At 38.9% G+C, this 18,000-nt stretch overlaps 1 protein-coding gene across 6 annotated transcripts in view; it reads left to right on the forward strand.

Annotated features, from left to right (window-relative positions):
- MID1 (midline 1) overlaps positions 1-18,000 on the forward strand; it is a 237,430-nt gene that overhangs the window by 131,717 nt on the left and 87,713 nt on the right. For all 6 annotated transcript variants that reach the window (XM_085052263.1, XM_085052283.1, XM_085052300.1 and 3 more), the window contains exon 2: positions 11,250-11,965. In XM_085052263.1, the coding sequence (XP_084908389.1) occupies positions 11,306-11,965 (660 nt within the window). In that variant the 5' untranslated portion in view covers positions 11,250-11,305. The remainder of the gene's footprint in view (positions 1-11,249; positions 11,966-18,000) is intronic.

Raw genomic sequence — 18,000 nt, forward strand, 5'->3', positions numbered from 1 at the left:
GATGGCTGAGAGGTGATGTTTTTTCACAGGGTGTATGTTTGGCACCAGTATGCTCAGACCAATGGTCTGGTCATTACGGTTATTTTATATGCAAATTCGGTATCCACAAAAGCCCACAAAATGCAGCATGCATTTAGGAGAATCAGCAGCATGTATAGTCTAGAGGTACAGAATTATCACGTTATTTTCCCAGTAAAATATTTCAAGACAATCAATTGTCTAAAAACAGGATAAGATGACATTCAGTGATGTTTGAAAGTAGGTATTGAAGAAGAAGCTGGAAGCTGTGCAGTAATTCTTTCTCAAGTGCTACTCTAGTTATTACAGTAACACTGACCTGCTTGCCAGCTGACAGGAAATGTACAATTTTGTTCTATTTTTTTTTTGAGATAAACTGTGAGACTTTTTTATGTCATTGATGAAGAATGTCTAAAGGGATATAATAAAGCTTTTGTCTACTCTTTCCATTCTTTCTTAAAAGCTACCAAGCTATTTTGTGAGTGACATGAAGAATCTTTTACTTGAGAGGCCTATTGGCAGTATTGATACATCTATACAGAAGCAATTGCTCATTTTAGTTGCTTTTTCCTATTCCCTTTTGGGATGTTACAAAGATTATCTGCAGGACAATTTGAGGATTTCAAGTAAACTAGTAAGTAGTTCAACCAAACTAGTAAGTAGTTCTGAATCCGCTCCATGTGCACTTGTAAATGCATACACATATGTGTTCTCAGAGCACAGCCATAGCTGGGTACTAAAAAAAGCATTTGCCATTCATTTAATGAGGCTACTCAGCATGGCTTTTCCCAGGATCAAGATCTCCTTGAACACTGTACAAATCAAACACCACCCATATCTCGGGGCTGGAGGAAACTGGGACTCTAAGGAACAGACACTCTGTAGTGACAGCTCAGAAAGACAACCTTTCACTCTGCAGAGTGAGCATAAATGTGATGCTCTTGTGGCTGTTGTACAGCAGCAACACAGGCTTCAAATTGCATTGCTGATACAATACAGCCCCTTTCTGCTCTTAATTTCTTAGTTTAAAGTAATTAAGTTTTGCCACAGGTTACTAAGAACTATGAGGCAAGATTACGTGGATGTGGATATTGATTGGTTTTGCCTCAGGTCTTTAAAAAGCCTTTAAAGTACAATATCTTTAAAGGATGTGAATGCATAGATGAGACTATTTGAGGTCACCAGGGTTTATTGTGGTATGTTTCTGCTATGTAACACGTTCTTAAGAAATAAAACACATGTGGGCATGTCTCTGGTTAGCAATAAAGCATTACCAGTTCTTTACAGAAAACAACAGGAAGTCCTCAAGAGAGATGGAAAGCAAATTTGGCTTTGGAAATCTGTCACCTTATTAGTATTTAGCTTTATTAGGGAAGCATAAGGACTAAGACTTTGTATCTCATTGTAAGGAGTGGATGGTATCACTACACAGTCTGGGTTGGGATGCCAAACCCTTGGGTGTCTTGGGGGCAGAAAAACTGCAGCTTGTTAACCACCAAATACAATTCTGTACTACTTTTTCTTCTCAGTTGATTTTGCAGCTTTCATTTTGTGTCCTGTTTTGTCAGGGTCAGAATTTTTAATCAGGCACTGTTTTATACATGCCCTAACTATTTTGGGTTATTTGGGTTAATGCTGCCATTTGGTAATGCCAAGAAATCTGGGGAAAGGACTAGTAAAACTAGTTACTACACTCCTTGGTACAGTGAGTGGGAGAAACTTAACCCTTTGAAACCTGTTACAGGGTTGAGTAGGATGGGAAGATGGACTGGGATGAGCAGTAGGAAGGATGGGGGTCTTTCACCTGCTTCATGACCTGCCAGAATAGGAAGACAAAGTATTGGTCAAAAAAGCTATGAATAAAATACAGAAGTTGAAGTTAGGTTTGTGATGTCAAGCAGGCTGGTCATAAGATTTAGTGCAGAGTATTGCATCTGGTTCTCAGGAACTGTCCACATGCCTTTTGGATGCAGCAGGGGCCAGAGCTATCCAAATGCAGAAAAATCCCCACTCAGTGGTGTCAGCTGGAAAGAGGTTTCTTTGGGATCATTTTCCTGCAACTCGACTCAGTTTCCTGTGTCTCCTCTTGGATTTTTAACTAGACAACAATAGAAATTAAGCAGATTCGAAGATATTTATTGGAAGCAAATTTGGCTTAACAACTGATTATTGAGCACATAAAAATAAAAAAGAATAGATGTTAGATTCTCCATTATCTCTTTTTAAAGCTCATGAACACTTGTTAGTTTATGTAGTCTTAATTTCTTAGATTCTTAAATTCCTTTTATAGCTGGAATAAAACAAGCATACCTAGAAAGCACACATAATTTAATACTACAGATAATCTCAAACAGTTTAAATGAGTTGGCCTTAAAGATAGCCATTTTTTTCTGTTGATTGCTAAGGGAACCTACAGAGATCCATTCAGATGAATGCCACTGCCTGCATTTAGGAACCATGGTACAGCAAGAGAGAGGGACTGGATTCTCTTTTTTTTTTCTTGGTGATTTGCCACCAGGTACCTCCAGATTTCTGTTCTGGTTTATGGAGCTGAGGAATGCTCCTAAAAATCATTCTGCTATCAAAGAACAGGAGCCTGGTGCCCCAAGCTGTGGTGGCAGAAGCATGCCCATGGTGCCCTGGTGACCCCAGTAGGATGGGAAATGTCCAAACTTCTCTCAGAGCAGGACTCAGGGTCTGGCGAGGGGCTGTGGGAGAATTCTGCTTCCAAATGGACTAATCATCCTGCTGGTTCCCATTTTATTCTCAGGCCCAGGAAGCCTGAATTGGGTATTTCCTCCACCACTGACAGAGGTTTCTGTCAGAGGTCTAAAACAGATAACCTTCAGAGCACAGATGTAATTTGTTCCTTATCTTCCACCTTCCCACGGTTCACAGCTAATTTCCCCTTCTAATGACCTGATTAAAGTCTTGATTTTTAAATACACCATTGATCTTGGGGAGTTCAGTGTACTGAGAGTACAGCAGACATGAATTAGAAGGAGCTCTTCAGTGTTAGACAGTAGGAGTTTTTTTTACAATAGCCAAAATCTCTTTCTATTCTTTGCAAATATGCAGGACAGGACTCCGAGAACATGTGCTTATTCCTTTGAAAAAGTAAAAAATCTTTTGTAGCCTTTTTTTTGAGGATCACACATGAGGACCAGGGAGTAGGACAGTGAGAGGTTAACACGGTATTTTGTAATATGATTATAAAAGCAAGGAGCTTTTGTTCATAAAAATACATCTTGCAGCTAGTTTAAGTTCAGAATCCTAGGTGATGGATGAGGTCACACCCTCATACCTGTGCTAGTTCCTGGCACATTTCTTGCTGTTACTTTAAATACTCTCTTTGATAAAAAACAGACCCTGGTGTTCTTCCTTTAGAACTTAAAATGTCATTATCTGGGTGAAGACATGATAATGAGCTTAAGTAGTATCCATGGTTCCCTTTACTTAGCTGTGGGGAAGGAATTCATAGAACAACTTGGTGGGAAGAGAATGCAGTTATTTCTTTCAGCCACCCCAAGACCTCCTCTGAGAAGCTGCAGTAGTTCAGTGGTTCCAGTGTTTCCATGCTGAACTAATATATCTCTTGTGTGATCACTTGTGACTAGAGGGAATGTGTTAGAACACATAATTTCTGAGTATTTCTGTTGCCGTTTCATCTACCCTAAAAATCAAGGTGTACCATGTCATCTAAGCTGGGGAAATGTGAGACTCCCAGCTCTACTGTGCAACCAAAACCTTATAAAAATGGTGGGTTTGAGTGGGTAAAATTATTTAACCTTCCTTTTGTTGTGGAGTGGCATCTATATTTAGGAAGGTCTTAGGTTGAAACGAGCGAGGAAAAAAGAACAGTGTGGTATGTAGCAATTTGTCCCTTTTGGTAAGTTTCTGAGGTTGGTCCAGTTGTAGTTTTCCATATTGCCAGCATCCAGACCAAGATGTGAACTCGGTATTTGTTCTTATGGAGTTATGATGTACACTTGAATAAATACCAGTTTCTCAAAGGAAGAGTGCGAATTTAGTTGAGGACATTTTTGGAACAGACCTTCAACCATAAATTTAATTGGAGGTCAATGCTTATTCACATGTGTTAAAGATTAAACAATTCATTTCTTTCCTTCCCCTGAAGAATTTTGAGGAAATATTAAATCTTGTGTCTAAAGAATGTAAAGCTACAGGAATTGCAAAAACATAAAATATAAAGGCCAAAAAGCATTCCAAGTGTATAGTAGTATAGGTTTATGTGCACATGTGCAATATTGTACCTGATATATTACTATATATAATATTAAATCAGCAATTTATTGATTGCTTTGGGGTTTACAGGACATAATCTTTTTTTTTCTAGTCTGTTAGTTTTTGACCTTAGTTATTGTTATCTCTCTTGAGAAGGAATATGTGATGTTGTGCCAAAAACTTTAATTCTGTGAGATGTTCTTGTCTCGCTGAATAACATAACAGGATTCATCTTTTTGAAAATATATTCTCCTACTAGCATATGTTTCAACCAGAAAGAGATGCTGTCAAGTCTTTATATCACTGCAAACAGCATAGCAGGTGTGCTTTTTCTCTATTGATTTCATTTAAATGTTGCAAACAACTATCTCAACATTATGGAAACACTGCATGTAACTTCTAGACAAGGCAGATGATCATTCTTCTGTCAATGAAAATGTATGAATAGGATGAACTAGTAATTTTCTTTCATGCTGAACATTTGTTTTTGCATATCGGAAGCTGTTGAACAGACACTATCCTTTGAATATTTATCAATTCTCACTGCTTTGATAAAAGCCGGTGGGAAAACAAGTATTTGCTTGCTTCAGGGTGTGTGCAGCTTGCTTTCTTTACTGGTAGAGAAGTTTCCATTAAACATTCTAAAGAAAAAGTCTGATGTTTGATTATTAGTTCTTTTTATACAACTCACACAAACCACACTGTTTGGATGAATATCTCACTAGTGGTGCTGCTGGCAATTGCTAGCATCATGAGTACTCACAGACTTCAATTTTTGGGCTGCAGAAGGTAAAATCTGTAATGGACTAGGGACTACCTGGGCTATGAAGGAGTTAATTGGTTTGATTGCATTTGAAAAGCTGATTAAATGGAATGTGGAACAATCACATTCACTTGTTGGAAAGAAAAGTTGTTCCCAAGATGATTTTATGTATATACTGGAAAAAGATAGAAAATGGCAGAAAGAATAGTAGGGGGTTTTTTGTTTGTGTTTTTTTTTGGTTTGTTTGTTTTGTTTGTTTGTTTGCATTTTTTTTACTGTTAGTAGAAGGAATTGAAGTTTGGGTGTTTTTTTATAGCCTATAGCAGGTTTATAACAAGAACAAAAATTTTAAATTTTCCTTTTATTGTGCATTTAACAGAAAAATGTTGCCACTTTGAAAAATACAGCTGTATGTTATGGAAGTAACATGCTTAAGCACTCCATGGATTACTCAGGAATAGTGTGTGTATTGACTGTAATTCCCCCTGTACTATAAACCTAGGATACATACATGTCTGGACACATCCATGCATAAGACATTGTATTGCATTTCATACTTATATTTTGTATTGAAATTATTTTCATACTCATATAATGGGCATTTAATAAATTTCATTTAGTATCTGAAAAAGTTGGCACGTGTTTTCAACAAAAAATTCATAATCTTCATGTGTTCAGTCTTTAAACTACCCAGTGGTCTTGTGTCCATCCTGTATCTGAGTTTGGAGGACCAGAGTTGAAATGGCCTTACTGCTTCAGCATAGTTTGGCTAAAATTCACCCAACCACTACAAACTGTGATTTTACTAGAGAGAATTTTCAAGGAAGTTTGGAATATGTCACAAGTCCATCTCTTTTGCCCAGTGCTGTTTGTTAGTAAGATGCTTAAAATTTCTGGAATGGCCTACAGCTGCTTCTTCCTACAATGGCACTGAATTCACTATGATTTAAAATTAAATGAAACAGCTTTAATTCATGCCATGAGCTCCACCTTTACAAGGGTGCAAAGGCAAGTTTTGTAGGACATTGGTTTCCACTGCTTTTCCACTTCTGGTAGGCTCTGTTCTCACCTTCCTGAAGGTTGTAACATCAGCTGGAATAGAAAAAGAGCAGGAGACACTGAGTGGCATGCTAAAACATTGCCTGCTAACTTTATTGTAATAGCTAGGGATTTTTTTCAGTGTGGAGAGAATTCTGTAGTGTTTTACTGACAAAAATACTCAATATACTAGAATTTTTGACACATTCATTTATAAGTGTAGTTTTATATTTGTGGTGAGTTGACCCTGGTTGAATGCCAAGTGCCAACCAAAGCTGCTCTGTTACTCCCCTCCTCAGCTGGGCAGGGGAGAATAAATATAATGAAAGGCTTGTGGGTCAAGATAAGGACAGGGGGAGATCACTCACCAGCTACTGTCGTAGGCAAAACAGACTCTACTAGGGGAAATTATTTTAACTTTTTACCAATCAAATCAGGATAGGGTAATGACAAATAAAATACCTCTCCCTACACTCCCCCCTCCTTCCCAGGCTTAATTTCACTCCTGACTTTTCTGCCTCATTTTTCCTAGCAGCATTGGGAGATGCAGAACGGGGGTTGCCCTTGGCTCATTACACATTGTTTCTGCCAATTCTTCCTCCTCAGGTAGAGGACTCCTCACACTCTTCCCCTGCTCTGGTGTGGGGTCCCTCCCATTGGAGACAGCAGTTCCTATGAGAACTTTTGCAGTATGAGTCCTTCCCACAGAGTGCAGTTCATCACAAATTGCTCCAGTGTGGGTCCCTTCCCCAGGGTCCAGTCCTTCAGGAACAGGCTCTTCCAACTCGAGTCCCTCAGAGGGTCACAAATCCTGCCAGGAATCTGCTCCAGCATGGGCTTCCCACTGGGTCACAGACTCCTTTTGGCACTCACCTGCTCTGGTGTGAAGTCCTGCATGGGCCACAGGCAGATCTCTGCTCCACCGTGAACCTTTGCAGACTGCTGAGGGATGGCCTGCCTCACTATGGTCTCCACCATGGGTTCGTGCAGAAAAATTCATGTCGCCAGAGGTTTATGCCCAAAAAGGGGACAGAGGAGTCCTGTAACTTTATTCCTGAGCAAAGGGCCAGTGGGCATTTCCTAATGGGGTCACTCAAACTGTTGGAGGACGCAGCCTCCTTTTATCGTAATTTTCCCAGTCTCATCACCCTCTCCCTTTCCCCACTGGCCAAGGTACTTGGAAGGTACCGACTTCCCAATTCATCTACTATATGTGCCCCTTAAATATGTGCACCACTGCCCCCCCTCCCCCCTTGTATAACATAACTCTATTAAGTCTTTATTCTTCCTCTTGAAGTTCAGGAATTTAGCACAACCTTGGGTGACATTTTCTGAAACTGGTCGTTTGTCCTGTTACTTCCCTGTCTACAAGTCCCTGGCCTTATCTACAAGCAGATTCATACCATCTGTTTGTAAAGACACATTCATCTTATTCTTTTCAGTTTCCAGGGAAATCTGCACCTGGAGCACTTCCTCCCTCTCCTTATTCACTGTCCTTGTTTTCTGCACAGCTGTTTCTCTCACATACTCTCACTCCCTTCTCTGGCTGCAAGTGTTTCTCTGCAGTAAATTTTTCTTCCCTTCCTAAATATATTATCTCAGAAATTATACCGCTGTTGCTGCTGGGTTATGTCTTGGCAAACAAAGGTTTTAATGCCACCTACAAAATATGTCATGCTTGTAACCAGAGTTACAGAGATGCTAATTCCACTAATGTTAGAAGTTTTGCAATGAACTACACTGATGCTGGGATTTCATTTAGTGCATGTTTACAACATACTGCATAACTAATCATTATGTGCCTGGGGAGATGTCACAAATTCAGAGTTCCTTAAGTGTATTTTTGTTGTTTAAATAACATTTTTTTTATAATCACTATTATTTTGATATCTACTCTTAAAAGTACCTCCTGTGGAAAGAAAATAATATTTGCCATTTCAATGACATTTTGGTAATGGTATCATTTTCTGCCAGTAGTTCCATATTTTTGCAAATGGGAAGTTGTGTGCTTGAAATCCCTTCTTTTCCTTTCTGTGTCTGGGGGCTATGTGTCTTTCAATTTTTGAGCTGGGTTGAATATGGAATATAACCATAGGCATATATAAACCATGCATACTGTGTTTCTGCCTAGTCTTCCAGTTTTCTGTAGCTATGGATTCTCTACCATTCTCAACAGAAAAAGCAAAACAAACTCAATATGAAACCTTAAGGCAAGGGCCAATGAGTTTGAAAGAGTTTGTAGCTGGAACATCAGCACACTGATCTGCACTTTAGGCACATATTTAAAAGCGAAAGCAGAGCTGAAGTGGATTAAAGAGTAATCATTTGATTGTCCAGAAAATGCAGACCCTCTTTGGTGAGGGGCTCTTAAAGGATTCATTATTCAGTCCCAGATGTGGCGTGTTTTGACTTATTTGCAACTGCAAAAGAAAACAGGGAAAATATAATTTTTTGGTTTCTATCACTGTGCTCAGCTTTGTTTACCTTGGAAGATAGGCTCTTATTCCAAGACATTTACAGTCTGAGATCAGATTTTGGCACCCTTGCTCATACTGAATAGCATTAGTTAGGGTTGAGCTGCTGCTCATTCAGGTCAGATAGATTAGAGTTAGTCATCAATTGAGATGGTGGTATTTGTGTAGAGCCCCGATGGTGTTTCAAATGTCTTTCCATGAGGCAGTGATGCAAATGTTTTTCTGCTGCTTCTAGCTGTTTATCTGTACCTCTCCTTTATATGAGTACCATAAAAAAAGCCTTTGCTTAAAAAGAAAGTGCTTTAAGAAGGAAACAGAACGAATGAAATTGTTTGGCACATGGAGCAGCAGAAGGAATTTTGTACAGAAAGATTAGCATAGAAGAAAGACCTGTATTCTGAAAATGCTCCTAAGAAACAAACCTGAAAGGCTGGCAGGTTTTCACAGGGCCAAGAGATGAGCAATGATTAGTTTGTCTCTTTAAACATTGTTTCCTGCCAACCCCAAATCCCCTTCTCCCTTTTCCAGTGTAGTATTCAGCCTGCAGAATAAGTGAATGATGAGGTAGACAGTTGTGGTGTGGAAGAGATTCAAACACCTTGAATGAGATTTTGATCTTCTGAGACTTCTGTGAGACAGAGAGTGAAGAGGAGGAAAGACAAACTGGCCTTCATTTGCAGAAAAGGCTTTAATCTCTTCTGTGCTGTATGGCTATGGCTGAGAGGGGAGTTGTCTTCCTGCTTATATTAAATTCCCAGACATTTAATTTTGACCAGATGCACCGTGCAATTATGGCAGCTGATGGATAGCTATAAATGAATTAGTCTCTGGCAAACTGAACTTTATTTCAAATAAGGTCAGCATCATGGAAGATACAGGAAAGCAAATTTTGTGATGGGGTCAGTGCCTTTTTCAAATGCTCAGATTTCTTGGCAGAATAAAAGGACGCATTAGTGCAGAGAGGCAAAGTATCCTAATTTCTAAGCATAGCTCTGGAACAGACGCCTTGCTGATCTTCCCACACAGCAAGGAGGACTAAATACCAATGGTGAAGTCTGAACCTTGCCTCTGTTTGCTGAACTTTCCTTTTTGCTTTGGTTTGTGTTGGGGTTATAGGTAGCATTCCTGTCGCTGCCACCGCGCTCCCCACGCTAATTGTCATGAAGTACAGAAGATTCAAGCATGCTTGGTTCCCAAGGCTGCTAATGAGCCTTGAGCTTTTCTCACCCTTAATGAATCAAGGTTTGTTTGTGGGGGATTCTTGTCCTTCTGTCCTTCTCCCTGGCCAGGGGAGGAGTCAAGAGTTCACACAACTGAACAATGACTTTACAGTGTAACGACGATGCAGCTGTGCCATCGGAAGCCGTCCTCAGTTATGAGCAACAAAGCTTAAATAGATTGTACTGTGAAGAGGTACAGCTCTGTGAGTGTGAAGCATAGCTTTTGCTTCTGCTTCACTGACCTGTCTGCTTGCAGCAGTGACGAGCCCTTGATGGGAGCTTAGGCAGGGAGAGCCGCGTAGGGCGACTCTTTCAAAACCACTCTCTGTAACACTGAGCACAGGAAAGGAAGCAAAATGAAGTTTCAGTTGATCTCTGATGGGGATATACTGCTGCCTTCTCCAGAAAATCCCATGCCTTCCATTCAAAAAATCATTGATTCTAGTCCAAATCCTCTTCAGGGGTTTAATAAGGTCACTAAAGCAAGCCATAGTTTGTATGTTTTGGCAGTAGAATACTCATAAAAAAGTGGATACTTACACAATCCCACAAACTCCTCCTAGGAAAACACACACTATCTTACTGTCTAGATGCTTTTCTTGTATTAGAGGTTAGGATCATCACAAATTTGGGCTAAACTACCGTTTGGCATCTACTTATTTCATCTTCATTCAGGCATTTCAGTTACAACACTATGTGCTCCCCTGGCTATACCAATCTTACTGCAAACACATATGTGATATACTTTTTGGCATATGTATATAGGTAAATATGCACAAAAATATAGGTGCATATAAATACAGCTGCATGTGTTCTTGAAATTCATAGGTGTATACCAGTATATGGTATATAGCATACATATATGTAGGATATCACATGCTTTCCTAGAAACATTATTCCTTATGTTTATATCCATATACATATATTTGCATAAGTAAACATAGGCATGTACTCTAAATGCTGTGCTATTGCCATAATAGCAAGTGAAAATTTCAACCTGATAAAACAACTCTCTTAATGTTAATAGAGATTTTAAGTTTAGGAGTTCTAATACTCTGGACTGAACCTTGGACAATGCTATGAAAAGGTGAAATGGTTTTTTTAAAAGTTTAACTAATAGATGAGTGAAGCCAAAAGCAGCCTCTAAAAAAGAAATCTAATTTTGCTGTAATAGGCTGTTTGAAGCTCATCATTTTGGGTTTTAATAATGCACAAAAACATCTGCTGTTTTCCTTGATTGCATGAGAGAGAAAGGGAAAGAGAAAAACAATCAAGAACATTTGGGTTTTTTTCATTCTCAAGTGAACAGACGGGGGGAAAAAACAGCTTAAATACCTTGATGTGTGTATTTGCAGGTTGAAAACTTTTGATTGCTCTCCCGCCCGGCGTGGTGGGTTGATAGACCAGGGAGCAGTGGCGAAAGTTGACAACCCCCCACGGCTGACCCCTCATGTTTTCTCTTGCCTAATCGAATTTTACGTGTGTTTCCAGATAGCTGATCAGCTTCCCTGGATTTCGCTGACGCCACAGGAAAGCTTTGCCTGAAGATGGAAACACTGGAGTCAGAACTGACCTGCCCTATCTGTCTGGAGCTGTTTGAAGACCCGCTGCTGCTGCCTTGCGCTCACAGCCTCTGCTTCAACTGCGCGCACCGCATCCTGGTCTCCCACTGCGCCACCAACGAGCCGGTGGAGTCTATCACCGCCTTCCAGTGCCCGACCTGCCGCTATGTCATCACCCTCAGCCAGCGCGGTCTAGACGGGCTGAAGCGCAACGTCACCCTGCAGAACATCATCGACAGGTTTCAGAAAGCCTCGGTCAGTGGGCCCAATTCCCCCAGCGAGACCCGCCGGGAGCGGGCGTTCGATAACAACAGCATGTCGTCCTGCGAGAAGGTGCTCTGCCAGTTCTGCGACCAGGACCCTGCCCAGGAGGCAGTGAAAACCTGCGTTACCTGCGAGGTGTCCTACTGCGAGGAGTGCCTGAAAGCCACTCACCCCAACAAGAAGCCATTCACTGGCCACCGGCTCATCGAGCCCATCCCGGACTCGCACATCAGGGGATTAATGTGCCTGGAGCACGAGGATGAGAAAGTTAACATGTACTGCGTGACTGATGACCAGTTAATTTGTGCCTTGTGTAAACTGGTCGGGCGACACCGTGACCATCAGGTGGCAGCTTTAAGTGACCGCTATGACAAGTTAAAGGTCAGTGTTACCTTTCAGTTTTTTTGATCAAGCAGTGTGTGGTTGGGAAGGAAAGAACCCTTAGGTTGCATGGTAAAGTCCTCGTTTGGTCAGTGGTTGGGAAAGGCAGATGTGTGATCTCTAATCCTATGAGATACACATACAGATCTCCATGTCCATTTGTTCACCATGTAAAAAGGGATCAGATTTTATTTAAGAAAAAATTCCTCACTTGTGTTTGGATTTCTCTAAATCTATAACAAGGAATATGCAGCGTATAGTACTATTTAGGTGAATTTTCTCATCTACCTGCAGCTTTATTCCTGGCAGCTGGCAAGGTTTAATGCTGACTTCACATACACAGGCGCTGTTTGAAATGTCAGGCATTCTTTGCATGCGCTTTGCTGTTGATTACTTTTCATTAGGTTGCTTTCATTGTGAAAAGCCCTTCCCATATCCACTAACAGGAGGTGCATTTATCTGCGCTGGCTTCAGGGATGCCAGCTGCCCGTCCAGCCAGGGAAGCCGAATGCCGGCCCCTCTCTTCCCACACTGCCTCCCACCAGGCTTGCAGGCAGTGCAATCCTGGAAACAAAGCCAAAATTGTTGCTGATCTTGTGGCATTCCAACGGTTCAGCAAGCTTCTGGCACATCTCCCCCCAGGTAGCTGGGAGGCTCCAGCAGCCTGACCCTGTGCAGGATGCCCTGGCTGAGGTGGCAGTGGGCAGCCAGGTCTCAGGGTGCTTCAGAGGCTCTCCTCACTGCCAGCAGAGGCAGAGCTCCTGCTGAACATTGAGGCCAAGCAAGTGGCCTCACACCCATCTGGGTGTACATTTCTCTCATGCTGATTCCTGTGCTGCTACAGAGCCAAGGCAGGAATTAGGCATCTCACACTTTCCTTCATCCCTCCCTCCGCTCGGTCTGTGTGTGCCTGTGCGCAGCTGTGGAGGAACTTTTTTAATGATGGACTGCAATCAAGAAATGACAAGTATGGAGAGCAAGGCTTGTCTGTTGTCCTTCCCACACAGAATTTTGAACATGGAAAAGAAACTGAAATATAGGTTTAAATAACTTAAATACTTTCAGATTAAAGTGTGTGGCTCCACATGTGTCTACAACTTTCGGTGATTGCTGGTGAAATCCACATGCACATTCTGTGTGGGTTTTGTGCCTCTTTGGTATGCAAATATGCAGATCATATTCTAGGATTATATTAACATAATGAAAGACACTTCTTTACCTGGACCTGATAGCTTCCTTTCACCTCCTAAAGACCTTTTTATTTACCAAAGAGAAGTCGTAATTTTTGCTTTATTTTTTTTTTCTGAACTAATTTGTTATGTTAATAATTTAGTCATTGATAATGTTGGTATGGGCCATAAACATGAATAGGTGCATGGATTTACAGTGGTTTTTAATAATCCAGTGGGTTTACATCCTTAACAGGTGCTACTATTTAGTAGCTTAACAATGTGTTGGTTACCAACTTTATACCAGTAGGAATATACTACATAACATGAAAGACCTTCAACATTAAATACTGGATAAGCATAGTTTTGAGGATGTAAAACAAGAGTAAACATTTGTTGGTGTTGAGGTACATAGATAATGCAAGTCTTGAAAGAAGACTTTATAAGGCATGTCTTCTCCCCTGTGATCTTTGACTCAATACCGTAGATAGATAGGAAGAAAATGAGGGTATTTTTGCATGATCTGTGTCTTTTCTGTCCTGCAAAGAGGACTAAGCAAACTCTGAAGGTGTATCTCAGAAAGACAAGTAACATTCACTTTGGATGTCACCCAGTTTAGCTAACCTGGCAAAAGCTGACTAAAGTACTTTACACCAGCCTCTTTGAAGACTAAGTACTAATTTAATGGTTAGCATAGACTTGAGCCAAATAAATCTTGTCTCAGAATGACAACTCCTACCATTATGTGTAATATTTGTATAATTTTTTTGAGATGCAGAATTTCTTTGTATAAAACAATTTTATACCATTTCTTTGTATAAAACTGTATAAAAGAAGCTTACACAGAAAATTGTTAGTCTATGTAAAATTCTGTTACTATCATCTTAGTCATGAAGAAGCCTATTTGATGTTGCTAATGCCAGGGATGGCATCAGTCATGCCTATTATGCCACATATACGACACGTTTATGGTCTGGTCCAGGAACATTAGGCCAAGTGGTTTCCATGCAGATCCAGCATACATGCTCTGTTCATAAGACGGTAATCTGAAAGTGATTTCTTCTCTTTCTCATTACCTCTCCCATCACAGCAATTAGTTCTGGTTTATAAATCAATCTTAGAAAATGAGATTTTCAGTTCCGTAGATTGGCATTTATCCTTCAGAAGTAAAGGAACTATAACAGTGCACACCAGTGTTTGGTAGCTGATGGGCAAAAATTTCAGGTCCATTTTCACATTCAGTCCTCTTCCTCCTTCCTTAGGGTGATATGACCTCTTGAATCACTGGTCTTTCTGCTAACATAAGATCAGGTATGAGATTGCAGATGGTCTTTGTTAACTTACAGGTAATGTGTACACACTGCTGGCAAATTAAATATTGAAATGATTTCGAAAATCCCCACTTGAGAAAATGGGTTGTTGCTTTCTATATTGCTGCTGTGGCTTTTTAATATACATGAGTTTTGATACACAGGCTACCAAAATCTTTTAAAAAAATACCAAAAGAGTGAGAATGAGGTAGCCAATAATGTAGTGGATCAGTTAAAAAATGTGTGGTTAACTTTATCTTTCAAAAAGAAAAGCTAAACCCCCTAAGGCGACTCTTTCTTTTGGTTTTTCTTTTTAAATCAACACACTCTTAATACTACAACAGCAACTGGTGCTGGTCTGGGTGTTAAGCTATTCTAATTACTTACATTTCCTTGCAGTGGTGTTGCTAATGGTTTAAACAATATCTCACCCCTCATTAAGCATAGGACAAAAGATGCCATTACAATCTAGCTCCTTTTGTGGCAAAAATGAAACTCCTTAATTAGGAGTTCTGTACATTTGTCCAGCAGAGGTGTCTACACTGATGTGTGTTTAACACTCAGCGTAATAATAATTGTGAACATCTCGGAATGGGAAAGTGTTTTCCCTTGGCACCTACATCTCCAGCCCTGAGAGGTGCTTTTATTTCTCAACTTGTTTTGGGGCAGAGGGGATTGAGGGTGTTTGTCTTCCTTCAGGATCAATCCTTTTGTGCTTAGCTGTGCAACCACATGATACAACCTTCATGTCCATTGCTGGCTTTGTGTTGATAGATGCGCTTTGGTTTTGGTTTTTCTTTTTGAAGATGATCATAGATGATGGTTAGTAGTGGAGAAAGCACTAAACCATCACCAAAACAGAGAACAGGAAATATACTGGTAATACACTAGATTTATGATGTGGTGATCAAAATAATGATAAATCAAAAATAATTTTTAGCGGCAAAAACAATCAAGGTTATAAGTATAGAAAAAATTGCCTGTGCTTACAACACCATATTACCTCAAAGAAAATATTTATGGCTAATTACTTTTGATATTGATTCTTTGCTTTTTGTCTTGTTGCAATAAAAAGGAAATTACAATTTTAACATACATTCTTTTTCTTTCCAGAAAAATTAATAAAATTACCATTGTATGATAGATACAGTTAGACTCATGGGAGTGAGGAAAAAATGCAGTAAGATAAGATTTATTCTGAAAAATAGAGAATATTTGAGGGAAAACAAACTTATAAGGCATGGATGGAAATATAGCACACATTTAATATTAGCAAGGAGCTGTGAAGAGGTGTAACAAAAGAGAAAAATAGATGATAAAACGTATTTTGAAATGGTGTAAAGCCAGCGTAACACCACCGAAATGAATTTTTTTACTTTTCTTCATATGTACTAAGAATTTAGGCTCTAACATATATCTTCTTGCCAAAAAGATAGTTTTAGCACAATTTTTCTAATGCTTAGTCAAGAAAGATCTTCTGCTGAATCAAATTGTTGTAGCTTAGTTTCACCATATTTTTGTTTGAAATTTATTAATGCTGGTTTAGTTTGGGCATGTTTATAAAGCAGGGCAACTCTCTGAATAACACTCAGCAATTCCACAAACAAAAGGAGCTCCTTGTTTGTCTGGTTTCCGGCTAGTTTTAGTGGTAGAGTCCATACACATCTATTTTTCCTACACTGTCAATTCAGGATGCAAGGATTACTTTTTCTATTGTGTGTCAATTCAACTACTCATGAATGTTAAAGGAATAGGAATTGTTTCTGTGTAGGGAGTATTGAATTCAACTCTTATAAACTTTTTACCGTGTAAAGATAGGAGCCTTTGTCAAGTCCATAGCTATTACAAATAGAATACAAAAATATGTCTACTTCCCTGCTGTACACATGCTATAGATTAAAAAAGTTTTCATCTTTAAATGACTTTGCAGAGATTCTGGCAAAAAAAATGTTGAAGCTTTTGAACTGTTTTTATATGGCACTATTTTGTAATGTCAGCTTGACCATTAATTGATATACTGTGATGTTATAAGAATCCAGCACTTACAGACCTGTTCTCCTACAAACAGTGGGCTTGGCAATTCAGGAACATTGGTTTCTGGACTACCTATATGATGCACATACATGTAAACATATATCTATATACATTCTATGCTTATATTTACAGTGCTTGTGTCAATATATGAAACCAATACTAACAGTGCATAATAAAATATGTTGGTACTTTTGTCTAGGTAGTGTTGTCTAGCATAAAAATACAGGTAATATTCAGTAATGTCTAACTTAAAGAATATCTAGAATTTTGAATTTGAAGAAAGACACATTTGTTTTAAGAAAAAATGTATGTATCTATGTGTAGGTCAGTGAAAGTATATTTGATCATATCTATATAAACTATACATTAATAGATTTATTTGTTATCTGTTTTTACAGTTTTATACATATATCCTTTTTAGTAGCTGAATATTTTCATATCTAAATGTATACTGTCTCTGCATACCCTTAACTTTACTAGCTTTCTATTTAATGGAAGCTATATTAATAAAATCCAACTGATATGGGAAGACATAATATGTCGGTGTAATAGTGATATGTGTTAATAAACTTTTAGGTAAGTGGCATCTTCCTTTACATTGTACTTAACAGATTGAGAGTATTACTTTCTGTAGTGCCAGTTAGGCAAGTTCAACATATAGTTAAAACATCATACCCAGCCTGGCAAAGTGTAGAGCTCATGGCCTTTCATTATTATTAGATTAGATGCAGCTTCATATTATTATTAGATTAGATACTGCTTGATAGATATTTCAGTGTATAAATTTTTTATGAAATTAAAATTATGAATGGTCGCAGTGATTAGTATGGAATATTATTTGATATTACTTAATTATTTAAACCAGAAATAGATGCAAAAGTATAACTAACTGGCTATGTTCAGTATTTGCAAAGATCCAAAAATATGAAGTTGTTGCAGGGAAGAGAACTGATGTAGGAATAAACTCTTTACTACGATGGTTTTCCATCTGCGCTTATTTTATTACATTGAAATATAATTATTAAGGCAGAAAATTCTCTCTTTAGTTCAACATTATCTGAAATGCCTTTGTTTCCTCCATTTGGTATTTCTTTGTCAGAGTTTAGAAGGATAACAGAAAGTGTTAATACAGAATACCAAAATTAGTCTTTTAGGGGGCAAGTGTGTGTGTGTGTCTTCATTATTTTGGACGCATTTTGAAGTACTTCATGTGTAACTGTGGATAATGAACTTTACGATAGTTTTAACTACTACGAGATTAGGGGTTTTATCTGCCCAAGTTCCCTTAAATAATATTATAGTTTTTTTTAACTTAATTTCAAAAATTTAATAGTTGGCAAATCTTTCACATAATACTTATTTCCTTCAATTTTAGAGGAAATGATGGTGTTGAAGGTCTAATCTATTCAGGAAGAACAAAAGAATTAAACAAAATTGTGAATAGTACAGCATTATTATTTTTGTTCTCCTGACTCTGGTTTCCAGGGAAGCCAGACTAGAAGTTAAACAAGATATACTGCCA

The sequence above is a fragment of the Lichenostomus cassidix genome, chromosome 1 (genome assembly GCF_008360975.1).
Source record: "Lichenostomus cassidix isolate B80296 chromosome 1, HeHo_3.0, whole genome shotgun sequence".
Lineage (NCBI taxonomy): Eukaryota > Metazoa > Chordata > Aves > Passeriformes > Meliphagidae > Lichenostomus > Lichenostomus cassidix.